At 37.8% G+C, this 26,815-nt stretch overlaps 1 protein-coding gene across 1 annotated transcript in view; it reads left to right on the top strand.

Annotated features, from left to right (window-relative positions):
• Positions 1-25,109, top strand: part of LOC104157569 (chromosome unknown open reading frame, human C11orf30) — a 37,910-nt gene extending 12,801 nt beyond the window's left edge. Inside the window, exons 9-22 of the mRNA XM_009694962.1 lie at positions 3,432-3,705; positions 5,661-5,803; positions 5,861-5,966; positions 8,084-8,233; positions 9,762-9,935; positions 12,182-12,318; positions 13,827-14,000; positions 14,901-15,099; positions 16,279-16,443; positions 16,712-16,867; positions 19,726-19,880; positions 21,234-21,797; positions 22,672-23,187; positions 24,727-25,109. Of these exons, the coding sequence (XP_009693264.1) occupies positions 3,432-3,705; positions 5,661-5,803; positions 5,861-5,966; positions 8,084-8,233; positions 9,762-9,935; positions 12,182-12,318; positions 13,827-14,000; positions 14,901-15,099; positions 16,279-16,443; positions 16,712-16,867; positions 19,726-19,880; positions 21,234-21,797; positions 22,672-23,187; positions 24,727-24,921 (3,108 nt within the window). The 3' untranslated portion in view covers positions 24,922-25,109. The remainder of the gene's footprint in view (positions 1-3,431; positions 3,706-5,660; positions 5,804-5,860; positions 5,967-8,083; positions 8,234-9,761; positions 9,936-12,181; positions 12,319-13,826; positions 14,001-14,900; positions 15,100-16,278; positions 16,444-16,711; positions 16,868-19,725; positions 19,881-21,233; positions 21,798-22,671; positions 23,188-24,726) is intronic.
• Positions 25,110-26,815: the final 1,706 nt, after the last annotated feature.

The following is a 26,815-nucleotide window of genomic DNA, read 5'->3' as shown; positions in this document are numbered from 1 at the left end:
TGATGGTAGGCTGGCCACCAACAAGCATTTTTTTCCAACTGTGAGAGTTTGACTGTTGAGCTGAAACCTTCACACAGTTTTTGTTCTATTAGTCACCTTAATTCTTTTATGACTCTTTGGATTAACAGAGTTCCCATGTCCCAGTTTTTGAAAACTTTAAAACCAGGGAAGGTTAACTGAAGCAATGTGCAATAAAGATCTTGCTTTCTGGCCTTTTCCCACTTCAGACCTCTTTGATGCTTTGATTTGATTCACTGTTCTTTAACAGTGTCCTTAATCAAATTTCATCTCTGAATACATGTATGGAAATTCGTGAGTGAGCATAAACCATCAAATGTCCTGCATTCAATGCAGCAAATCCACAGCTAGTATAAGGCTTAACCTACCCATCTTGTTGCTCTTGTTAGGCTCATCTTTTGTGCAGGAAGAATTTTTTTTGCCTTAAATGTCTGTAGTGTTGTATTAAGTATGAGTGCTATATATCATGGCAGTTAAAGATGGAGTATATTAAATCTCCAAAAGGAAGAAAATCGGCTGTTGAAAGGGTCTTTTCTGCAGTCGTGCCTCTACTTGTTCTGACATGGAAATGTTAGAGTTTGCTTTGCATAGTATTATTTGATTCTCTTACTAATCTAAAATGATAGGAAAATCATCGCTTGTTTCATTAGGGAGCCATAGTAGTGTTTGTGTCTGAACTTGTCACACTGCCCTCTCTTGTTGGATTTAGATATGCCAGAATATGTAACTGGATCATTTTGGTGGGAGAAATCCCTTTTAGTAGTTTTAAATTAAATGTCAGACTTGTTACACGCAAATTGGAAATGTACTATTTTAAACAAGTGCTGTTGGATATGAGTGAAATTCTTGATTTCTGCATGCCAGCTTTCTGAATTGTTTTGACATTTTAGTAGGTTGGAGGAAGATTTGTGGAACAACTAATAATGTCACAGCTCCAATTTCTAGATTCTCTTGTAATAAAGTCCTCTGTTTGGGACACAGAAAGAATCTAGCTAGTGAAGCTTCTGGCAGTTAATGCCTTTATTTCTTCAGGGGCTAGGTTTTGATGTCTCTCAAAATAGAGCTGACAGGACTAATTTCAATGTGTTAGGAATCAGCTTTGACCATAACAGTTAAAATCAACAAAAAACCAACTTGCTTGGGTTTTTTTATTATTGTTGTTTTGTTTTGTTTTTTTTAAATCAGGCAGTCTTTCTACTGTAAAAGATGTGATGCAGTTTTGGTACCCATGCTGAGGTTACTTCAGTCATTTCAACATACATGAGAAAATAGTATCTCAAAAATATAGTTGTTGTGATTTGAGCTTTAATACTTTTAAATTTTTTCCCAAAAATTCTGTTTTCTGTATATACTTTATACATGAAGATCACTAAAATCTGTTCTACTGTGTTAATTTTGAAAGAAGAAATAGAGACCCAAGCCTGCTTAGTCACAGGACAGCAATCATTGTTAAACTATAATGCTTTACAAGCTTTTTTCCTTGCATGATTAAATAAAAGTGTTACTAAGGGATAATCTTGGACTGATGGTTTTATCTTTGTCTTTGAATGAAGAACAATGGTCTTCAGGAGTTGTGATTATGCCCAGATTCATCCTACATATCCGTACTTACTTACTTGAGATGCTGAACTTGCTGTGTTGCGCTGCGGATTATATAGGAAGTTCAATGTGAATAATCTACCTTTTTTAACTGCAAGTTGTCCTTTGACTATATGCCTAAATTAGTTATCCTAGGTGGAATGGAGCTGGCCCTAAAATTCAGACACTTAGGAAGTATTTCTAGTGTTAACTGACTATTTAAGAAACAAGATAAAACTCCAGAGGCACATCATAGGGTCTTTTTACCTGCAAGCCTCATACCAGAATCAAGCTGTGTTGTGTTCAGCTCGTCTGCATGGTTGTAGCCTAAGTGCAGTTTCACGAGGGTGTTTTGATTAAATCAAGGTTAGGCAGAAGGCAAAAATAAGAGGAATACAGAGAAACATTCTCCCTGGAGAATGCAATAAAGTGGTAGAGCAGCAGATGTGAAAACCTTGTCTTTTGAGGCATTGGTCGGTTGTGGTCAACCTACTGTAGCTCATGGAGGTAGTAAGGTTTTGGTTTTCCTCAGATCAAGATCTTAAAGGCTTAGCTAAGCACTGGGGACCATAAAACTAAATGCTAGGGCTGAGGCAGCCATGGTGGTGAAATTTGCTGCTTTTATTGCATCCATGTGGTTATCTTTTTTTTTGGTTAAATTCTTAATCTCTTACTGCTTGATCTGTCACGTAAGTCTATTTCTGGTGCCATTATCATATTATTTCTTTTCTCTATTGGGCAAGGTTTCAGTAGTCTTTGGGTAGTAGTGTAAGACACTTGATTTGAGCTGACACAGGTTTTCTTTGCTCCTTCTGTACCTTTTTTTCTATCTGCTTTTGTTACATCAAATCATGAATAAGTTTTAATTTCCAAGGTTTTAATAAATGAAATTTTTATTGGGAGAATTGCATTATTAAAACAATTTCTCAATACTCTTGCATGGTTAACTGAAAATATGTTGTATTTCTGTGCTGTGTGTTTCTGTTTTAACTGTGTGTTTGTGAGTACAAAGAAGTACCTATAAGCAGAATAAAAGGAATCTCTTTATGTAAACAGTCCCCATATTCAATACTTAAGAAATGCTGAGTTTCTAGGTCAGTTGCATAAGAACAGACCTCTTCCAATGTTATAATGAAGTCTATGTTTTTCTATGTCAGATCAGATTCATGGTGTTGTAATTGTAACTTGCACTAGGGGTAATGTTTATTCTCTTTAGACAAATGTTTTTCAGACAGATAAGAAAGAATTTCTTGTTATTGAGAGCACCAATTAAAGCAGAAATTGTTTCAAACCTAAACCAGTTTTTTCACAAATGAAATACTGTTTACAGCCTTGTGGATCAAAAATACGTCCCATTCCTGACTCAGCAACTGCTCGTTAATTGTTAAAGAGGAAAAAAAATCTATTCTCTCATTGCCATTTCTTGATGTGTGTGCAAGGTTTGGGAGAATGGTGTTTAAAACTTGCTGGAAATTCCTTCAGTTCCGTTTAAAATGGGCTTCACGCTTCCTGGCCCAGTTTAATGAAGCCAAGCAGTTCGTTCCTATTTGCCTTCAGACATGAGATAATTCTACTTTAATTAGATTGTAATTATTTTCCTGAAAAAAAGCCCTTGTAATTTTGCGGAAATATTTATCACCACTTCTTCAAACTAATTGAAAATTTTTGTTGCCACCAAATGTGATTATGACACTCTTAAATGGTCTTAATAAACATGTATCCCTGAAACTAAATACACGTAGAGATATTCCATTACTGAAATGTATTACTGAAATGTTAAGTTTTTAAATAAATGCAAAGAACAAATGAATTTCTTGTTCTTTTTCTTTTTTCAGGTGATAATAGTAACCACCTCTCCAAGCTCAACTTTTGTACCCAACATCCTTTCAAAGTCCCACAACTATGCAGCAGTTACGAAACTTGTCCCAACGTCAGTCATTGCCTCAACTACTCAAAAGCAACCAGTGGTTATAACCGCTTCTCAGTCCTCTTTGGTCAGTAGCACCAGCAGCAGTAGCTGTTCCACTCCCACCTGTACTGCAAATACTATTGCTGTGACTGCTGTAGTATCATCAACGCCGTCAGTCGTTATGTCAACAGTAGCACAAGGTATGGCAATAACATTGTATTTATAAAAGCTCTTTCACTGATGAATTGGACTTTGTATTGAGAATAACATAGGGAAGATGCACTTCGTGTTTACATATCATGAGTAAAGCACAGGAGATGTCAAAGAAGTCTACTGATGAAACTAATCCAAGAGACTCTGCAAAAGTTCTTGTTGAACTCTTTTCCTCTTTACTTCAACATTTAATGTGTAGATCCTCTTTTCAAAGGGAATGTGGTGAGATGGTGTGGCATAGCTTTTTGTTTTTAAAACACTTTACTTGCAGCATTAAAACACTGTAGCCTCAAAATGACTGGCTTTAAGAACTCTATCTGATGCATGGAAAATGGATGTTTCCAATATTTGAAGATAATTGCTTCTCTTAAAGCCTGATTTACAAAAATGTGCAAAGTTAGCATCAAATATATACAACTTATGCTTGACATGCACAGTCTTTAGAATATTTCTTGTGGTAACTAATCTGATGACAATTCTGAAAAGTAGAAAAGTATTTACATGTTTTTATCTGTGTATTTTATCAGCATGTCACTTTTCAAGTCCTTAGAAATTAAGACCTGAGTGGGCCTGGATTAAAATTCCTAGGTTTCTGATTTCTAATTCCAACTCTGTATGCTAGCTTCACTGTTTCAGCTCCACAGCCACTAGCTAACATTTGGAAGGGAAGCTGTGGATGAATGAAAGGGCCTCGGTGAGCAGCACTTGAAAAATACTATGCCTGACAATGACAAGTGCCATATTTTTCCTGGTCCGTATTTTCCATTCTTCTTCTGTTCCACAAAAAATTGGGCAACCAAGTCAAGGCTGAGGCAGTATTTTGAAGATAGTGATGTGCAGAGCACAAGGGGTTACAGCAGAATTTCATATTGTTTGAACTGTGGTTTTTTAGTTGGGTTTCATCATGGAAGAGGCTATAGTTCTAAAATACATTTGGTGGACTATCTCTTAACAGTTTTTTTTTTTTTCCCCCGAGACTACCAGTGTCATTGCAGAAAATGCTGGTGAAACATTTTGTGACATAAACTGATAATCACTTCAAATGTGAAGAGAGTTAAATTCATGAATGAAAACAGCTGACCAAGGAAATGGAGAAACCATCTTAGATGATGCAGTGTAAAAAAGAGTTGCTTATTTAGATTGCCAGAATTGTAGTTTATTATGATTTCTGTCATTATCACTGCCACCTGTAAATGTAGAGAAATAAGAGAGGAGATTTTCTTTCTGTTTTCCGCTACAACTGGGGCTTGTTTAAAAACTGCCTTCATAAGGCCACAGACTTTGTCTTTTTTTGTGCTTACGGATATGCAGTTTAGAATTATAGGTGAAGCCAAATTTTGCTGTAAATACTGTGACAACTATGTAAGGGAACGACAGAAATAAGTATTAAGACACAGTTCCCAAATAAATCTTTCCATCTTACTGCAGGCTTGTTTTAATCACTTTATTACTTGTAAGATCACCTAACCTATCAGCACAAAAAAAATGTGTTTTCCACAGTTTTCTAAATTACATACCATTGCTTGATTAATTCTTTAAAATAACATTGTGCTCGCTAACAGATACTCCCTTCTAATGTTGATGGGTTTGATGTTTGACATCCTCATATCCCTATCTTCTTGTAGTCATGATTTTCCCTATAAACATTTTGTTTTCTTGAAGCTTGAAGATCAGACTTTGAAAAGATTTGTGAATTATTTGTACTACAAAAGGTGCAGGAAGTAGACTGAGGTTGTGGTCTTTCCATTAGCTGCCGTGCCACACTGAAAATCTGTATAAAGCTCCCTTGCCTCTGAACAGAGCTATGTGGGAGCTTTTTTCCTTGTGTCTATGTATGCATTTTTTAGTAGTAAAGATAGTTTAAATGCAAAATTATTTCGAAATTGTAATTTTTTTCTTTCATATTACACTGTTCAATCTTAAACCATTTACTCTTCCACAGGTGTGTCTACATCGGCAATAAAAGTTGCCTCTACCAGACTACCTTCCCCAAAAGGTTTGGTTGGGAATCCAACTCAGATCTTAGCACAGTTTCCCAAACAGCATCAGCAGTCCCCCAAACAGCAGCTTCACCAAATACAACAGGCCCAACAGCAGCAGCAGCAACAACAGCAACAGCAACCACAGCAACAACAACAGCAGCAGCAACAGCAACAACTGGTGCAGTCTTCTGTAGCTCAACAGCAGCCACAGCAATCTCAGTTGCCGCCTGGCATCAAGCCCACCATTCAGATCAAACAGGAATCAGGTAGTTGGAGTTAATCTTGGGTCTTATTGCTGATTGGTGAGGTCTAACCACAACTCAAGAAAGTAGGGCACAATTCTGTCCCAAAATGTGCATGGGGAGCTATCATTAAGGCATAATTACTGGAGTGCAGGACTTGGCGTTAAACCTGGATATAAGTAGATAATGAAGGATGTCTTCATGTTTTCAGCTGACATTAATTGAAGAATTTGGTTCTGTCACTCTTCTTGTTTGGTTCAGGTATTACAGACCATGCTTTAGGAATAAATGTTTTATCTTTAGAGATTGAAAGGTATGTAAGTATCTTCAAAAGTAACGTGACTGTCAACCTGGAAGACACCAGTTTTCTGAAGATCCAAGAGCTGTTCAACTGTATCAACTGGAAAAAGAAGTTAATCCATGTTTTAATTCTTTTCTTGGGTCCAGAAATCAAAACCTACTTTTGAGGTACTTGTCAAAACAAATACAATTAGATCTAAGACTGGAAGTTGGACTGGATTTTTTTTGTAACATTGATTCATTCAGTTGACTTTGGGCAAGTCATGTAATCTTTCTATCTTGGCTTTACTCTACTGTAGAATAGAGTTCTTATCTCCGTAAGACGTAGTAAAGAAATACTGCTTGAAAAGTTATCTCATTTTAAAGGAAGAAGTGCTATGAAAGTGCAAAGTATTTTTATGTCCATATTTTGTATTAATCATGTCAGTAAAATAATTTTTTTATATTCATACTATTTAGATCAAAGAATTAAAATAGACCATAGAATCTAAAAATGAACAGCCCTACTCCTGTCCTTTGATAAACTTCCTTTTGGATTATAGGACCATTGCCTAAGTAGATACTTTTTCTAATGAAGACAGATGAGAGGCCTCCATCCTTCAGTCACTGAATAATATTTGATCAATAAGAGCTTCACCCCTTGCCTTCTACCATGGGTTTAGGCTCAATGTGCTTTTTAGTTAAAAGTTGCTTTGGAAATACCATCTTATACCTATCCTTTCTGGAAGATGTGAATCAGTTTTCACAGAGACTTTTCTTTTTATCCAGTTTTGTGTCTGGTTGATGCAATGGCTTCAGTTTCTCTTTCCTAAGCTCATTATTTAATTTTGGAGCTTATTTGCTCCATACTGCTTTTATAGTCAACATAGAAGAAAATAACTCCAGAGGATGTTTTACATCCTGAGTGTACAAAATTGATCACCTAGAAATACTTGTGTACAAATAGAAGTACCTACATTTACCTGGGATTAAATCAGGCTGGGTGTTGCATGGCATTTGACCAACACAATGCAATACATTTCACTCATCATGGAACAGAACATAAGTTACAAGTGTCCTTGATATACTTTTGAACAGATGACATGAATCTCCTGGTTTGCAAGAAGTTAATCTTGCAGAGATCCCATTCTACAAATTGAGAGAGAGAAAGCAGAATCCTTGCTGTACTAAGCTGTCCTCATCCTTTGTTCTTGCTGATTGTACTCAGAGCTTGTTTCAGCCCAGTTCCTTTGTGGCTTCAAGATAACCAATAAATCAAGAGGAGAGAGAGCAGTTTACTTAAAAGCAGCCTCCCCTAGCCAGTGTCACAGTTGCTTCCTTACACACACTAATGCTCTTTGTGGAGAAAGCTTTTTTTTTTAATTTATTCAGAGAGATGAAATTCAACTAGGCTAATTAAGACACATTAGAATTTACAGACTGAATAAATGAAGAACTATTTCACTTTTAGATGGTTCATTGTATATGAACTAATTCAATATTGGTTGTAACCTGTTGGTTCCTGGGAAATGTTCTATTTTCTGAGTCATGGACCAGAAAAGGTCAAAAATCACAACAACAAATCAATGATGGAATGGAATCCCATACCTCAGTGGGAGTAGCTAGGAACTGAAACAGGCACATGAAAGGCAAAGATGATGACTGTCTTGTTACTGTAAAACAAAAAAACCAAGCAAAAAAACCCAAACCAAAAAAAAAAATTCTTTTCAGGATCAAGAATACATGGGCTCAGAATAGAAGCCTTGTGAGGCTACTTGCCCACTAGGGCTTGGTCTGAGAAAGCATTTCAGAAAGTAACTTTTCGTGCCTGTGTTTTAACAGTGACCTTTCTCCTTTCCTAGGTGTTAAAATAATCACTCAACAGGTGCAGCCCAGTAAAATCCTTCCCAAACCAGTTACAGCGACCTTGCCCAGCAGTAGCAATTCACCTATTATGGTGGTTAGCAGTAATGGGACTATCATGACAACTAAACTGGTCACTACTCCCACTGGTAAGTTATGGCTCTGAGAAGGGAAGGGAGGGTAAACCCAGACATACAGGTGATCAAACATGGTTTATTAGGGTAAATAAAAGCACTTCTGTCTTGTGAACAGTGAGCACAACATCACATTCACAATCCTGTTGGTATTTATTCTAGATTTAGGATTTTTGCACTGGGTGATATTTTTTTTAATTCCTCTTATGATCTTTTTGAATTGGTACACAGAAATATGCTTGTTCCTTCCACACTGGGTTTATTTTAAAGGAAGTTTTCTTGCAACTTACACTGTACTTTGCACTTCTGTAGCACCTTGTATTAGATAATTTACATTAATTTGACTTTTTAGGTACCTAAAGCAGATAGGTCAGCATCATTCCTATTTTACATATTTGGACTTTAAAGGACAGGTGACTTGCTCATAGTCCTGCAGTGAATTTATAAAAAGGCCAGTAAATTGAATTTTAAACTCCCAGTGTTTTTCTGGGGATCTAATTGTATTTGTGTTTTCTTATTGATTAAGATCAGAAATAATGCAGGCTGTTCAGATTGTAAACCTGTATGAGGAAAAGTTGAAAGGCAGCTTTATCCTAGTTTTCAGGAAACTGTACTTTCTGAATTTTTAGCACGAGTTGGGAATATTAGCATAAACTAATGGTTAATATTCTTTTCTTAACTTTTGAAGTACTTCAGAAAAACATTCCTAAGCATGTTAAAAAAGAACCTAGCAGTTTCACTCTTCATTTAATTGGTAAAACCTGTATTGTGCTCTCTTGGATTGGCACACATGGCTTGCTTGTTACAACAAACTGTTTTACTCTGTGATCTTTAGCAATTAAGGTCTGTAGTGCACTATCTGCAGCAGTACAAGCAGAATGGAATTACAATGTTGATGTAGCTGTTGACTCATTAACGTTTTGAGCAAGTTTCTTTTGTGGGCTCAGTTCTATTTCCATTCTGAGAAGGAGTAGCTCTGAAAAAACAGCATTTATACCATGTCTTTTGTTCCTTTGTACTGCTAAATGCTAAATCCATAAAATTACATTATCCTTGTAAATTGTATTTTTCTATTAGAGTGATATTTAGACCAGTCATTGGTGGTGTTCTTTATAAACAATTTGTCACGTAGGAGAAGTGAGAGTATGGATGTCTTTCACGAGAGGAAGGGATCAGTTCTGGTAGTGTCATCAGATGCCTAACTCTTGGGCATCTAAGGGAGCAAGTGGCAAACATACAGGCAGAATCTAAACACCTATTGAAAGTTAAAATCTTGGGCACAAGGATGTGAATTAAATACAGCGGTCATGGAACGTTTGGTAAAATACTTCAGAAGATTCTTACATTAATTTAAAGTTGGTATATACTTGCTCTGTGGGTTTAAAAAGTACTAGGAGAATTGTAAAGAGTGGTAATAAGTTGCAATGTAGGGTCTCTTTGAATAAAATCTAATGCTTTTTTTCTACGTTAACTTATTTTTCCACAGATACTAGTAGAAGATCATGTTGTAACAGTGAACTTCCTTGTTGTCTCTTTAAAACAGGAACTCAAGCAACATATACGCGGCCAACGGTTAGCCCCTCTATAGGGGCTCGGATGGCTGGAACTCCAGGGGCCGCTACTTATGTGAAAACTACAAGTGGTAGCATCATTACTGTAGTACCAAAATCACTGGCTACGCTGGGAGGGAAGATTATCAGCAGTAATATTGTTTCTGGTAGGCATATGAGCACTTTGATATTAAGACTTATTTAAAAAGTAACTTTAGACTTGCTCTAATTGTTCAGGGCTTCTCTGTGGGTTACATGCTCAAATAATTGTTAGGACCTTTATTGGAGACGAAGTTAATTCAGAAGAAAAACAGCTGAGGATAAAGAAGGAAATAATGGGTAGAAGTTATGAAGGTGAAGTGTTCTTAAGGATTGCAATAGTTCTTATGTTTAAGAAGGAAACCTCTTAATGTGAGGGAAGCCTGAGAGGAAAAGAGAAATATAGGGGAGGAGAACTACTATAATATCCTCTGTTGGAGGGCAGAAAGGATCAGAAAACTGTATTGACCTTGTTTTAAAGCATTTCATAATCTGGATCCTGCCCTTTTCTATTCCACTGCAGATAAGAACCAGAATAAAAATGAGCTGTGTATGTTAAATTCAGCTGTGCAATCTCCACCTTATCATCATCTTCTATCAGTGTCAGCCTGTCTTTCCCTTACCCCAGGTTCTAACTGGAGTTTTTCTTCCCAGCCTCTTGCAGACCCTGCTGCTTATCTTTGTTAGTCTGCTGACCAGCCTTGATGCACTCTGCCAGTGTAACCTCTAAACATAGGATCTCTTTAGGGCCAGGACCAAGCATGCTTACACCAGTCACGGTTTCTTAGTATCTGTTTTGGACTTTAATAGTGCTAATGCAGACAGAGTCTCCTGCATTTCCTAGCTAGGTGCACATGTAGAGGAAGGTCTGCTGAGTCTGTTCATCCTGACTAGTAATACCTTTAAATGATTCAGAGGTCCCCTTGTTGGTGCTTAGTGAAGACCTGACATGACACCAGCCAGCTCCTGTCACTGGAAGGTTCTGCACAAGCTACCCAGTAAACCCTCTCTGGGGTGTAGTCTGGTAGAGGTACCTCAGTTTTTCAGATCCTGATTTCTGCAAATGATATTTAGGGCTGATACAGTAGCTTCTTTGGGAACAAGTAACTTTTTTAGCCTGTTGTGGGTATGATGAGTTGTTAAGAAGATTTCTACATCTGCTAGTGAGTTTATACACAAATGCTAGTATTATTGTCCTGAGCACCAGCTAATGCAGAGAAACCCTTAGCTGATCCTGACAAGGATAGTAATGATTATCCTGAAACAACACAGATTTGGAAAGGATGCCTGCTTTTTGTTGTTGTTGTTTTATAGTGGGGTTTTTTGTGTTTTGATTTTTTTTTTCTTTTTTTTATTGCTAACTTAGCAGTCTTTAGATGCCTCTGAAGTTGCTAGAATTAAGTAAATTATGATCTTGTCTCAGCATGTCTTCCCTTTCCCAGAATTAGTAGAATTATTAATCTGAAATATGTAGTGAATTATCTACAGGCATGACTGATGGGTAGAAGGGAGTGAGGGGAATCCTTAGGTTTGCAGCTCTGCTGTGACTGGTACTTTCTTCAAGGATAAAGTGGAAGATGTTGATAAAAACCTGTGTGAGTAGATACTGAAATGGCAGTGTGATAACACTGATGAGTTACATATCGATGTATGTACTCTTGTAGACTGTGGAGAGCTGACCAGAATTACCTGTCACTGCAGGTAAATAGAAACCTGATACAGGGAATGGAACTAATTAAATACTGGGAGAGGAACAGAGATACCCAACACAGCTCTTCATAAAAAGAAAAAAACCCCACATACTTCTAAACTTAACTTTTAAGAACTGATTATAAAACAATAGCATATTTTTCTTTTTCCCTTCTTTCAATCCACTACTTGTCACTTGTATTACAACAGTTCAGTGCCAGAAAGAGCTGGTATTTCTCTTGACTGCAGATACATTCTTGGTACATAGATTCTTCTGCAGAGGTTATCTGTAGAAGAATATTTGTCTGTGCAAATAGGGCCTTGAGTTGAGTATTAGCGACATCCTTATCCCTCCCTAATTCTAGCCTTTGAAAAGTTAGACATGTTAGCCTGAGAAAAGCTGTATTAGTCTGCTTTGTAATTTGTGAGAAGGACCTGACTGTTCTAGTATAGAACTGTCCTGGGCATGCCTGTTTTTACTGTAGGTGAGAGATTTGTAGGGTGGGCATCTAATCTTTGTATGTTGAGTTGGGTGACATAAACTCCCATTCCAGATGCTGCCCTTTTTATTGTTGTGCTGTCAGATTTAAATACAATGATTCCTATATAGCTCACCAGCTTCTGCAGTGGAAGGAAGTGTACATGTGATAAACTGCACATTATTTCTTTTCCCACAAAAATTTAGGAACTACAACCAAAATCACTACAATTCCAATGACATCCAAACCCAATGTGATTGTTGTGCAAAAGACTACTGGAAAAGGAACTACAATTCAAGGGCTTCCAGGCAAAAATGTTGTCACAACGCTGTTGAATGCTGGGGTAAGAGTTTCAAGTCTCAAGTCAATAGCCAGGTGATAGGCTGTGTGGTGGCTGCTGCATTCATTCTGCTAAAGTCCCTATTAAAAGCAAACTGTGCATGAGCTCCTTAACAGATACATCATGCCTTAATGTCAGGGGTGTTTGAAAAGTCAAGTGTACTTTGCAGGGTATGAAAGATACTTAAAATAAGCTGGGAATGTTCTCAAAATTAAAGGAAAATAAAAACTTTTGACCTTGCTTCTTTTCTGTGATTAATAATTTTGTAATCCTGAAGGGATTAACTGGAAGAAAATTACTAGAATTTTGCCCAGTTTGTGCTCTAGTGAGAACCATGGTTCTGTGTTATAAATTTGCATCTCCAGCCCTTTGTCTTTCAGATGTAAAGGGCAGAAATAAACTGACCCTTCACAGTAAAGGTACCGCTTTTCAGTCTATGTGGTGTGTAACACTGTAAGATCCTGTACCTGAGTATTCTATACTGTTGAATTATTTTTTGGATACCCTGATGTGTACTGAGAACAAAATCAAGTTTCCAGCTTCAGCCGGGTTTACCTATAAGTGCTAGTAAATAAAAACTGTGAGATTTAATGCATTAATCATGCAATCTTAAAAAGTCTACTTGAGTAGTAGAGTGGAGTAGGGAGGGGTTTTTGTAAACCTTTTAGGAATAGTTTGGGTTTTTTTTATTTTGAACTTTCCTTGTTTACAAAACTTAAAGCTGTGTTTTCACACAAGTGAAAGTCTCGTGATGTTGCACAGTAGGAATGACCAGAATGTGATGATATTTCTGGAAAGAGTATGGTTCTTGGGATTTCCAGCCACTTGACAGCAATTGGTAGGAATACTGGAAGAACTGGCAACTAATGTTATCCCTGGTTTGTTACTGTGCAGAGCTAAAAAGAAGCACACTCTTCTTAAGCTATGAGGAGTCTAGTCATATGTCAGCACTATTCCATAGTCAAATATTTCCTGTGAAACAGCTGTGAATCTGCATTTTTTAAGTGAACTTTGAGTTTTAAAAAAAAGTCCCTGTGTAATTAACGTCTTGGTCATGAGGATAATACAAAGATCTATATTTAAATAATTTCTTTTTAGAGTCTCAATTCAAGTTTTGTAGATGTCTTACGAAATTTAGTGTTAATAGAAATAAGAGCTTTTAAAAAACATTTGCGAAGGATTTGAGGAAAGTTCCAACTGTCGTGAACTCTTTGAAGCAGCTTCAAAAAACTTGTCAGTATCTTTTAGTTACTCGTTTTTTTTCACCTCTTCAGAGCTGCTCAAAAGGTAAAGTAATGGAAAAGGGGATTTTGGTAGCTTTTCCATTCAAAGCCATAGAGTTTTATCTTCTCGGTCTTTGAAGACTTTTTGTATCAAATAAGTCTAGTTGCAGCAGCAGCAGATTGATGTCATGGTACACATGCTCACCTATAACTGTGTATTTTTTTAGAGAAATGGGTCTCCCTGAAGAATTTCACTAAGTTAACCTGTAAACTTTGACTTCTCTACAGGGGGAGAAAACTATTCAGGCAGTGCCAGCAGGAGCAAAACCTGCTATCATCACTGCCACAAGACCCATCACAAAAATGATTGTTACACAGCCAAAAGGAATAGGGTCCACGGTCCAGCCAGCCACCAAAATCATCCCAACTAAAATTGTTTATGGTCAGCAAGGGAAAACACAGGTACAGTGAGGACCCATTTCTGTCTTGAAATATACCCCTGAATTTTAATGGGAAGTAAATAATTTTTCACTGTGTTGCTGCATTTGTTGCAGGATTGATATATGTCTATGGGGAATGAGAGTTAGGGGTGTAATGAGGTGGCCTTGATTCAGATTTCTTGAGCACAGTCTTCACATTTGTCAGCTTTTTCTGTAGGCCTACCGCAAGCCAAAAGGATTTACTAAGCCTTTTACATAGCTGAAACTGTCTGGTCATAGCTCTAGATGCCTGTTTAAGTCTTAGAGCTAATGGCTAGATCATAAGAAATAAAGACATAGAGTCTGGACATGGGTCATCCATCAAATCTGAGGTTTTATCAAAGTTATTTGCTGGTTAATGTATGTTCAGGCTGTCCCTGCAACCTTGTGTAGTTGGTGGGGCTGTATACAGAGAATCTGACTTACTTCTGGACGCCTTCAGTTTCAGCTTTTTCTCTGGTTGTGCTTAGTATTTAAAAGAACGAAACTGTTATCAGATGTAATATTTTGCGTGTCCTGATTGTTCAAGACTGTATTTATTGTGGGCTCCAGAAGAGAGGTGCTTGTCCTTACTAGTGCAGTGCATGTTCCAGCTCACTTGTGTAGCTTTCTCTTGTTGTACTAGAGTTGTATCCAGCCCTGAAAAGTGACTATTTAGTGGTTTATGAAGTACTCCAAATTACTGAGCAAGAATTATGTTCTTATGCATTACCATTTACTTGGGCTTTGTGGTTTAATAGTCAGAGCTGCTGAATTTATAGGTAGACTTTTTCAGTAAACTATGAATATTATGTAGGTTTTGTACATTGATCTATTTGAGCAGCACCTTGTACTCTGATTGCTTAGATCTCTTACTGTATACAAAATTTGTCTTTCTGATTAGGTTCTCATAAAACCAAAGCCAGTGACATTTCAAGCAACAGTCGTGAGTGAACAAACTAGGCAGCTGGTGACTGAAACGTTACAGCAGGCATCAAGGGTAGCAGAGACAGGAAACTCATCTCTCCCAGAAGTGAAAGAAGAACCACAAACCTACACTGACAGCAGCTCGTCATCTACAGAGTCCTCCCAGAGCTCCCAAGGTGTGTATTAGCATCGCATAAAATATGAATGGACTGTCTCCCAAGCGTGCTGCACAATTTCATATGACTCACTGTGTTTCCTTTTAGAACAAGTTTTCACCTAATCTGTTAGCAGTGACTGTCATTATTCACTTCCCTTATGGCTTTATTTATCTTTTATGAGTTATTTACTGTATACCTCCATTTCCTATGTGAAAAGTAGACATAATGGTTTCTTGCTGGGCTCTGACTTGCTGTGGCCTGCTTGTGGCCTGCAGCCTGTTCCTTCTTTTTGGGGAGTCTGCCAGAAATAAGTGTAGCAGGGTTGGTTGTTTTGGTTTGGTTTTTTTTAGTTTTATTTTGGCGACCCATTCTCTGCCACCCTGTTTCCTGAGTGTATTGAAGCATCTCTCCATTCATTGCATGACTAAAGCTGTCACGTGAACAACAAGTTTTGGTCCTTTTATAGGCACATATATGTGCATCAGGACATGTGTCAGACATTTAGTCTTGATGGGGATGCTGCCATGGCTTCAAGCCATGATACGGATGCAGCTCTTTGTGTGGTAGAGGAGGATAAATAATAGGGCATAAATAACACCCAGCCTTTGGTCAGGAGTGACCATAGGGTGTATCACTGCATCAAATAAAAGCAAATATCTCTATGAAACATGTATACCTATGTGCCTTTCAGTTGCCTTTTCTATATAATTCTGTAACTGTTGGTCTGTGCTGCCATTTTAAGTAAATTTTACAACATTTTGAAGATTCAGTGAACTTAGCAAAATTTAGGAGCTGTTAATTCAGAATGCTGAATACAAGTTGGTCACCTGAACTGCTAAAACCTTCTGAAAAAGAGTTCAATCCATGGCAAATTCAACATACAAAGAAACCTGATGAACTTCGATTGTTCAAACCAAAGCTTTTACAAACAACTAAGATACAGGATCTTTTTCTTTTGGCTGGAAATTGTTCATAACATCAGCAGTGTTTTACTTCAAGAGTCAATTGTAATAAAAACTAAAGTGTTGCGGAATGAGAGTATGTGTCCTTGGCAGTGTTCAAAAGGCTTATGTACAATGAGTAACCTGGTCTAGTTTTGAACTATAGCCCTGCTTTAAAGAAAGAAGTTGGACAAAAGACATCCAACCTGAGATGGTTCTACGATGACTCGATGTGCCTTTGTTCTTTTGCAAACAGATTCTCAGCCTGTAGTCCATGTGATTGCTTCAAGAAGTCAAGATTGGTCAGAACATGAAATTGCTGTGGACACAAGCCCTACAATAATTTACCAGGATGTATCCGGTGAATCTCAGTCAGCTACTTCCACAATAAAAGCTTTGCTGGAACTTCAGCAGACAACAGGTGTGAAAATACATGTGGTTGTTTAGGAGAACTTCAAAGCTTAGTAGTTGCTTAAGCAGCAGTTTTTAATAAGTTTTATAATTGAAAAGCACCTGTCTTGAATCAGCTTGATTCCTTTCTTCTTATCCTGTAACAGTTTGTTTGAATCTGTTATATAATGTTCACTATCTATTTAATTAAACTTTTGCATTTATAATAGAGGTTTATTTTATTATGGAGGTTTATATATTGGAGACTTATTTTATGTTTTTCTTTTCTTCTAAAGCAGTGAAAGAAAAGTTAGAATCGAAGCCAAGGCAGCCTACCATTGACCTGAGCCAAATGGCTGTCCCAATTCAGATGACCCAAGAAAAGAGGCATTCTCCAGAAAGTCCATCGATTGCTGTAGTAGAGTCAGAATTAGTTGCTGAATATATCACAACTGGTAAGTGACTAAGATAGTGTGGTGATGGGTTTGCAGTTGAAGTCTGGGGACTTAATTTTCAAATTTTCTTACAACAAGTTTCATTCTTGTGTTTTCATTATAATTTGGTGTAGAGGAAATGAGTCTTTTCTTCTGCTCTTGAGACCCCGTGCAGGGAACAGAGTTTGCATCTGCTTTTCTGGGGCACAGTGGAGAAGGTTTTTAACTGAAACAAAAGGTTGTTGCTTCAAGACATCCTAGCAGAACAGGTTTTCTGTTCCCTGATCTGATGGAGAGGACAGACTGTCCCACTTGTCTTCAAGGAAAATATCTAGTAAGGAAGAAGTAGAAAATGAAGTTACAGGAACTGTATGCTATGTTTTTGTACATACTGAGAGGAGTCATACTTTGAGTTAGTTTAACCCATATTTGCCAAATGTTACTTGCTTACCAGATCTAAGTAGGTTTTTAAGCCAGATGTGCATTTAGCATGCTGATGTAGTCCCCAGTTTCTTTATTTGCTAGAAGGCTTTGAACTGATAAATTTGCACTTTTAAAACAAATTATTCAAATTGAAATTATGGTTGGGATTCAGCTCTTAACTTTTTAAACTCTTGACCCTTTCTATCTGATTGTCCGTTTTTTGTAAGTCCTTGATGCCCTTGTGTCTCTGATGCTCCCTGCTACGCCAGAACACCATGTGTGAGCCACTTCCCATACATTCATGAGAGGATCAAATTAATTGTTTTCTATTTTAATTTCTTAAGTCCATGTTATTGGTCTCCCTACTTTGGAAAATGAAAGCAAAAGTGTGTTGAAAATCCACATTGGAAAAGAGGAATAAAACTTGATTATATTAAGTTGTATGAGTATGTATCTGTAACTCCAGTGTTTTTAGTGTTAAATGTCTAATCTGATATTTTCATTTTTCATTTGCCTGCTCTGTACCTCCTCCCCTGACTTCCATCCTTTGTATGGTCAAAATTTAAGTTGTCTGAAAATGGAGCTTGGGGGGGATGTTATTGTTATTCTTTTAAATAACACTTACTGTATCTGGCTTCAATTTTGAATGTTTGAGTCATGCTCCCTTGGATCTCTTTAAAAACAAACTCAAAAGTACAGTAAATAGTGTTTAAAGTAATCTCCAATTAACAGTCAGTTATCTTCACTGACAGAGATACTGTGCATTGAGCTTCTATTCAAGGTTCCAGTTTTTGCTGGGTCTTGCAGTTGATGTAAAATAGGGCCCTTTGCAGGGAGGATGGGAAATTACAGTAGGTTAAGTCCTTTTCTGCAGCTTAGAAGCCATACAAAGTACAAAAGTTAAAAATTTCCTTGAAGCTGTGTTTACTCTTTGAAATACTGGAATTTTTGTAAACCTGGAGTTGATGTACAGTAATCTACCAGAGAAATGCAGGCTGCTGTGGGTTGAGTAGCTGCAGTTTCTGCTACAGCACAAAACTGGTTATTTTGGTGTTTGATTTTTGTCCCTTCCCCCAGTTTCTTTGAACACTGGCAGGGAATGCAGGTAATTGAGTGTTTCTTTGTTTTAATTTGTGTTTCTCGGGATTCATCAGTAATCCATGTAGCTATATTTTCTGCTAAAAATTCCGTGGTAAGATTAAGTAAACAGTCTATAATCTGTTGTGAAATCTGCATGCGCCTAGACCAAAGGATTAGGCACACTTTAATCTATTTGGGAGCTGGGATTCAGCATGTGCTTCCTCATGAGATGAAGGGACCGGTTCACACATCTTAGTGTCACCATTTTTTGTCTGTCTGCAGACTCAGGAAGACAACACTGTATTGGTTCACATTCGGAAGAATATCTGCACAACCATATAGGTTAGAAAATTTATTTTTAAATGAAGTTTTCAATTGTGCAGGAACTGTTGGGGGATATCCACGACGGATCTGGCACAGCATGCAGGCCAGTATTGATATAATCCGACTCCTGTCTTGGAGTGGGAAAGTAAAATTACCATATTAATTCAAAGTATGACCTTTCTTTTAACTTTCAGGAAGGTCACTGGAAATTTTTTAACTTTGTTATGTTATAACTGAATTTAAGCTTCACTTGTTCTCCTTCAGTTGTTAATTATTTCATAACTAAAAAGTTAAGTAAAGCAAATATTTATGTATTAGTATGGACAGGTATGAAGTAATTTGAATGCATGTCTTATCAGTGACTGCAATATAGAATGGTTTGTGTGGTGGTTTTTTTTTCTCAGCAAAAGATAATTTCTCTGTCAGTCGACTATTTAATTGCAGAACCATTACCATAGCTCTCTAACTCATGCTGGATCTGTTCTAAAAAGTGACATAGACCCAAGACAACGTCTCTATTTTTTGGCGGGTGGGGGGTCTATGATTTCTGATCAACCTCACTTGCTTTCGTAATAACTAAACGTTTTCAGATTGCTAATCTGTCAAATTTAGCCTATGCTCTGGAGAGTATTTCTTGCCATTTATCAGTGGTAGATGTTCAGTGAGCAAGACTTGCTGTTCTTAATTGCAGTCAATTGTGCAGTTGGTTTTAACAGTGTAAAAACTACAGAATACCTTGTGCTGGTGCTCTATAAAGAACTTGGCTGAAAATAGAGTATGAATTCTACTTGCAAAGTTGGTGTGTTGGGAGAGGAAGGCCAGAGGAGGTTTGGATCAAGTGTGATTACTTAGAGACAAAAGCAAAACCCCTGAGGCTTCTCAGAACAGATCTATACTTTAAGGTTGAAGCTAGCATACAGTAAAAGATGTTTTTCATACTCGGATCTTTACTTCAGTCATGTATGCTTTCAGTTGAAGCTTAAATGCAAAGCAAATAGTTGAAGTTACTGCAGTTAGTTCTGGAGAAGTGCCACTGACCTCTTTACTTGCAGTCAGTCATCGGTCCCAGCCCCACCAGCAGTCATCTCAGCCCCAGAGGACTCTGCTACAGCATGTGGCTCAGTCGCAGACAGCAACGCAGACTTCTGTTGTGGTGAAATCTATCCCCGCATCCTCCACAGGCGCAATTACCCATATCATGCAGCAGGTTGTACCCTTTCTTTTCCCAACAGTCTATAAACAGCAGTAGGTTATAGGAATTATATAGGACCAGGGCTTGTTTTGAATGAATGTGTTGTGTTGCTGCTACTGTTACACTGCCAGTGTTACACTGCCAAGTGTAAGGGCAAATTAATAACTTAATTTTAATATTGCGTGTTTTAATGGTGAGGGTGGCGGGATAAAAGGGAAGCAGTTAATAAGATTACTTGAGACTTAAGTAAGAGGTATTAACAGCCACTGTGGAGAAGATAATGCTTCCTAGAGGAGTTCTTGCTGTCTGTATGCAATCTCTTCAACAGCAACAAGCTGCTTTTTTCTGTAAGTTGTATCGCAAGGACCTAGGCTCTTTGGGTTATGTTCATGTTAGCGTAAGGGGAAGAGGGATGAAGCAGAATCTGGTCAGTACGTGGAGCACACAGTGTCTTTTTCATTTGAGGGCTTTCATTTGTGAATAGGCAAACTTCTCTGAATCAAAAAGTAAGATCATGTTTAGAGCAGTACTGTGAGGATCCCAGTGCAGCTTGTGGTGAAATCTTACCGAAGCCACTCCGATGCCTTTGTTCAAGACCTGCTCAACTCTGCAGTGCTTAAACTTCTAGGAACTTCAGCTATGGAACAGGACAGTACTGTGTTAGGGCTATAAACACACTTTGGAGAGTGTATTTTCACAGGTGTTGGAGTAGGCTGCTTCATCTTGCTAAGGCCATTTATCAATACGCTTATACCATGGTATACAAAGCATAGTGGTGTAGATCTCTTGTTCCCTCAGATCCCTCAAAAAATCAAACAATGTTTGTGCTATGCCCAAGAAAAATTGGAATAAAATTTTGAGGAAGGAAGAAGAGAGGATCTCTGCTGAAATAGGGTAGACTGTAGGTATATGGGGAGCTGCAGAAGAAATCATGGTGAAGATGACTAAGGCTCTCAAGAGACAGAATAAGAATTTATTGTGCAGGGAGACTCTGGCTTTAATGAGGAGCCAGTGGTTCAACCACCTGCTAATCCTTGCTGCTTCATATGCAACTGCCATGCAACCTCAGGGGCTTTGAACCTTAGTCTGACATGTGCGAGGGCTACATAATCTCCACTGAGGATTAGTTATGCAATTAATTTTGTCACATAGAGACATACCACATTTTAACATGATAAAAATAGCTATTGATTGCTTACGTGTTGTGGAATCTCCATGTAAGGGTATCTTTTTATACATGAATTGGGAGTCTGTAATGGTAAAATAAGTGAAAGTAGTCCAGTTGAAACATGAAAAATTATTTTAGATTGTGTATGCTTATAATTTATATTTCTCTTTACTAACTTGCTCTAACTTCTTCTTATTAAGGCCTTAAGCAGTCACACTGCATTTACCAAACACAGCGAACAACTTGGAACTGAGGAAGGAGAAGTGGAAGAGGTGGACACCTTAGATCCTCAGACTGGCCTGTTTTACAGATCTGCCCTGACACAATCGCAGGCACAAAAACAGCAAAAACTGAGTCAGCCACAGCTGGAACAGACTCAACTGCAAGTGAAAACTCTGCAGTGTTTCCAGACTAAGCAGAAGCAGACAATCCACCTGCAGGCCGATCAAATCCAGCACAAACTCCCACAAATGCCCCAGCTTTCTATAAGGCATCAAAAGCTAACCCCCCTGCAGCAAGAGCAAGCACAGACCAAACCAGATGCACAGCACCCCCCACACCACATGATGGCCAAAGAAAGGCAACTCCCTACCTTAGTGGCACAGCCACAGCAAACTGTAGTACAGGTGCTTGCAGTAAAAACCACGCAGCAGCTGCCCAAACTGCAACAGGCACCAACGGCACAAAAAATCTACGTGCAACCCCAACCCCCCCAGAGTCAAATGCAGCTACCTGCCTCTTCAGAGAAACAGCCAGCAAGCCAGGTAACGGAATATTGATAGCATGCAAAATAACACGTCGCTGTTCAAGGAAAAAAAAAAAAATCAAAACGCCAACCCTGTTGCTGTAGCAGTGTTTTGTCCTGGCAAGAGAGAACTCCTCATTCCGCTGGTATTAATTACTCCATCAGAAGGTTGACACTAGGAAAGAGAAGCACATGTTATAGGGGAGAAATCCATAGAGCTCACAAACGTGTTTTGTTGGACAGTTTTTATGAATTTCTGCCACCAATGGTGCATGGAATTTGTCCCTAATTATCTTCTTTGAATTTTTAGATACAACACATTATTAATTTCCATTCCCGTAGCACTTTTTATTTCTGTGGAAATAAAGATGAATACACTGCAGTCTCCTAAGGCTCTCCATTGTACGTCTTCCTTTGTAGTTTACATCTTCCTGAAATTGTATGGCTTTAATGTACAGGAGTAATTTGATTTTCCTTGGGAGGGGAAAATGTAAAGACTGAGGAACGCGAGGGGGGAAAAAAAAAAAGTATTTTAACTAACTCGAGAAAAATACAATTTTTTTGGGGGGGCCTTTTCAGAAGTATATGTGAAAACAAGAGGGTTAACAAACATCATGTGGGGATGTAAATCCCAAAGGAAAACGAGGCTGCTGTGGTATTATACTGCTACAATCCTTGTCTAGCAGCCTAAAAAGCTGCTTTTCCCCAGGCTTTAATTAACTGTTACCGTATCATTGCTAATTCCTTTGTTAAAACACTTGAGTTTCAACTGTCTTCCTAATAGCAAGTATGTTGTTTGTGCCATACTGTCCTTGGAAATAATGATTAGATTTTTTCAAGTTAAAAAAAAAAAAGTCTAGCTGTAACATGCACAACAAAAATTTGATTTTCAGGTGCAGCATCCAATTATAACGCAAGGATCCACTGTTACAAAGATAACTTTTGAGGGGCATCAGCCTCCTTCCGTTTCAAAGGTAGCAGGTGGCAGTTCTGTGCCCAAACTGGCGTTGCCAGTTACCAGCCTATTTCCCATGCAGGCATCCGCGAAGACAGCAGTAGCAGATATTTTGAGAGTGTCTATGGTGGAAGCTCAGATTGATACAAATATAGAACATACGATAGCGGATCCCCCAAACAAGGCCATGTCCACTAGTAAACTTGCTAGTGAAGCAGAGTCGTCGTCACCTTGTACCCACGTGCCGAGGGTGACTGCAGTAGGGATGACGGCAACTTCCATCCCCCAGCAACAGACATGTACAGAATCCAGTTCAAGTCCTCCTGCTGTTGGTCCTACTTTAACAGAGAGGAAACTCGATGCACAAGGAATGCCTACAACAAACCAGTTTATACACATTCAGAATATATCACAAAAGAAAGCTGAAGAAAGTTCATCAGAAATTCTTACCCAGGTAAGAGAAGACCAGAGCAAATAAGGCAAAGGTTGAGCAGAGCAAACTCATGTCTAATGTGATGATAGCAACTGAACAATGTTCACGTATTTTTGTTTTCCTTCCCCAGTTTTTGTTCTTTTTCTACTCTTGTGCTTGTACAGATTACTACTCCAAAGTGTGTGATTCTTCTTAAATTGAGCTTGAGTTTCTCTAGCGCTGTATCATTCTCTGTGTCCTCGGTGTCTTCCTTTCTTTTTCTGTGAAGAAAACAAACCAAGCCTATCTAATTTTACAAAGTACTTTTATTTGAAATGCTTAAAAGTGTGACCTTCGACACTTACTATGGAATTGTAATCTAGAATTTTTTTATAGTATCTGTTAATGTTACCTCTGAGTATAAAATTAATGTGAAAAATGTAGTGGGATTCTCCTTACTGGGAACGTTCGGTAAATAAGGTCTGGATTCAGAAGAAAGCTTGTTAACTTCACTTATAACTAGTCTTGCCACTTCTGAGATAAAATGACTATTGATCTTTAACCTAAATGCTTTGAGTCATTGCCTGACTGTTGATTGATGCTTTCCTTTATTCTGCTGTCTTAAATACGATGTTTTATGATGTAATACATGGTCAGAATGTCAACTGAGGAAGTATTTAAGTCTTCTGAGGACTCATAGTGGTATGATATGAATCTTTGTAGACAAGCTGGCATGTGTTCACACACACGGTAGCGTGGATGGAAATGGTTTTATTGTGTATCATATTTGTGTTACAGTGAAAACACTTGTGATGTGGGAAATAGTTTGCGTATGGAGCGTTCAAATTTTTCATGCTACTTTGTAAAATCTCTATTGCAGCTAACTTCACCTTTTCAGAAATCATCATTTTTGTACTCATTTTTGGTCCTTATTTCCCTAAATAGACAAAGGTTTATTTCTGTTTTTCTTCAATTCTGTGTATTTTGGGAATCTGTATTGTTTGTCACTGTGGCGTGCTACAAGCTGTTTCGAAAGTAGAATACTGCCCAGAATTTCAGTTGTATAAAGTTGTAGATTTAGTTTCTAGGACCTATGAAAGTATAAGCAGAAATAAATAGCTTAGATCCATTGTGTTTCCTCAGCCTCTGTGCTGCTGCAGCTCTGAGCAGGGCTGGAGCTTGTGTTGTGTACAAAAAACGTAGTCCTTATATCTGAGTGACTTGTCTGAAAAAGATAAGACTGAAGAAAGTATTATCTCTGCTTTGCGTTTGAGGAATGATGGACGGTGGGCATTGGTGGTTTAGCTGTTGATTATGCTGTCGCGGACCTCTAGTGAAGATCCAAGGCCAAGATCAATGCTTTAAGAGCAAGATTATTCAAATTTTATCTTGCACAACCTAATCTGGTGAATGGGTGCTTTGAAGCTTTAGCGCATGTAAAGTATTGTGCAATGGGCCTTAGCCAGGGAGAATTGCTCTTGGAAACCGAATATCCCTTTTGCATGAGTACCTGCGCTTGCGCAGATGCCTTTGCTTGTGAAAACTCTGTATGTTAAAACTTAATTTTTTTCCTTTTTTCAGACTATCCCTCACTATTCCATCCCTTGTCACTCCAGCTCCAATGTGGTAGTGGAACCCAGCGGGCTCCTGGAGCTCAACAACTTCACCAGTCAGCGCCTCGACGATGAGGAGACGGCAATGGAGCAAGATGTGGACAGTAGCACTGAGGACGGCACTGAGCCCAGCCCCTCTCAAAGTTCTGCTGAACAATCCTAAGGAATTGGGACACTGGAGTGCACTTTAAAATATCTTGGGATCTTGAGTATCCAAGATGCCCTTGTATTGTGATGTCTTAGAGCACTTTGCATATTAGAGTTGTTCATTGGACCCTTGAAGCATCAGTGTGTTTTAACAAGACGGTATTGCAAAAGCTGCATCTTAAAAATTGTTTCCAAAAAAAAAAAGATGTAGTTACCAAGATTTAGTAAACCTGTGACAGTGGAATGTACTCCTGTTAAAAAGCAAATCTGCAGCAAATTCTACAGCTCGTGCTATTGAAGCCCTTGCCCAGATACTGAAATGGCTTTCAGTGAAAAGGGATCATTATTTTGCTGTGTCTTTTTGTTAGCTGTTGAGCAAAACACCATCAAAAAAAAAAAAAAGTTTAATAAATATTTGTATTTTTAAATAGCATGTGAGAGAAAAAGTGTCTCTGACAGTGCTGGAAAAGCCCCAGGAATTTTGGAATTGGTTAGCTTTCTTGCACTTGTGCTCACTTCAGAGTTAAGATTTTTTCATAAGCCTAAAAATATAGTTTATTTTTTTAAAATTCTTGTTGGTGAATGTTTGGGAAGAAGCAAAATCACTAACTGGTAGCACAGTGGATTTGCTAGTGGATTTTTGTTTTCATGCTTTACAAGAAGTAGGGTAACAGTGTATGAGGCATTTCTTTGTGTCATAAGCACAGGAAATGCCCATCTACTGTAGTTAATCTTTGATTATTTATTGAAATATAAAATTTAAAGTGAAGCCAAGTTGTTTAAAAAGTTCCTGTGAAACAGGCAGGTGTGTTAATTCTAATACAAATGGGGTGGGGGGCATGCATTTTGCTATACATCAGTTTTTCAAAATTGGGGATAAGTGGTTCAGCATCTTTCAAAGTTGAACCTCTGGATTTAAAAGTGAGCTAAGGCTTTTAAAAATCTGTATTTTACTCTTACATGCTGTTTTTAATGGGAGTTTAAAAGCTTAAATCGATATACAGTGGTAGGTTTGGGAAATTAGCCTTATGACTTGGCTTGTTGAAGCAATACGTTGGGTTTTTGTGATAGTTACAAGCCACAGAGAGAGGTTTGGGTTCAGATGGGATAAGAGAACCAGTTTTAATACATTCTGCTAATGAAGACAATACTTTTTTTTTTTCAAATGTATATAAAAACACGTTTTTAACTGTTTTGTATAGATTTCATTATAAATAACTAAGCATTTTAAGACTTTGACATATCATTTAATTGTAAATACATCTATCAGCCTAACTGCCCACTTTTTGGTGCTGAAGTACTACTGTAAGTAGATTTCATCCAAAGTCTAATACAGCTTTTTGCGTCAGTCTTTTTTTTTAAGCTGTGATTTTACTGTTCATTGTAGTTAAGATTAAAGTCCAACTAGAGTAACTCAAAACTAAAAATATAAAACCTAAAAAACATTTCTCTTACTTGTCCTGAGTATCCACCTATGTAAGAAGATGCAGTAACCCGTAGATGGTGCTGTTGTTTTTTTCATCTAACTTCACTTACTTTATAAAGTAAGTCCCTATGACTTTCGTACACTCTTTTTCCTTCTGTTTTCTTTTCCATCAGCATTAGTTCCAAAATAATGTAGTTTATTATGGTGGAGAAGAGTCCTGATAAATTCGTTGTGCAAACACCAGAATAATGGGTTAGGAAACTAATTGTTTTTGTGCTACCTTTATGTTGGAATAGGTACTGCTTTGATTTCTGCTGTACTTAGTGCTCAAGGTGGAAGAAAATAATACATATGAAATGAAATCTACCACATTTCTTTCTCTAGTGAAAAAAATAACCCTACGAGTATGCCATTCTAGGTAGTTCAGGTTTTGATAGTTTGGGAGCTTTTACTCTTGTTTTAGTGAAGTAACGGTGATCAATAA

Source organism: Cariama cristata, unplaced genomic scaffold (assembly GCF_000690535.1).
Source record: "Cariama cristata isolate BGI_N322 unplaced genomic scaffold, ASM69053v1 scaffold422, whole genome shotgun sequence".
Lineage (NCBI taxonomy): Eukaryota > Metazoa > Chordata > Aves > Cariamiformes > Cariamidae > Cariama > Cariama cristata.
Note: the sequence above shows the minus strand (reverse complement) of the source record. Positions and strands in the feature narration are given on the sequence as shown.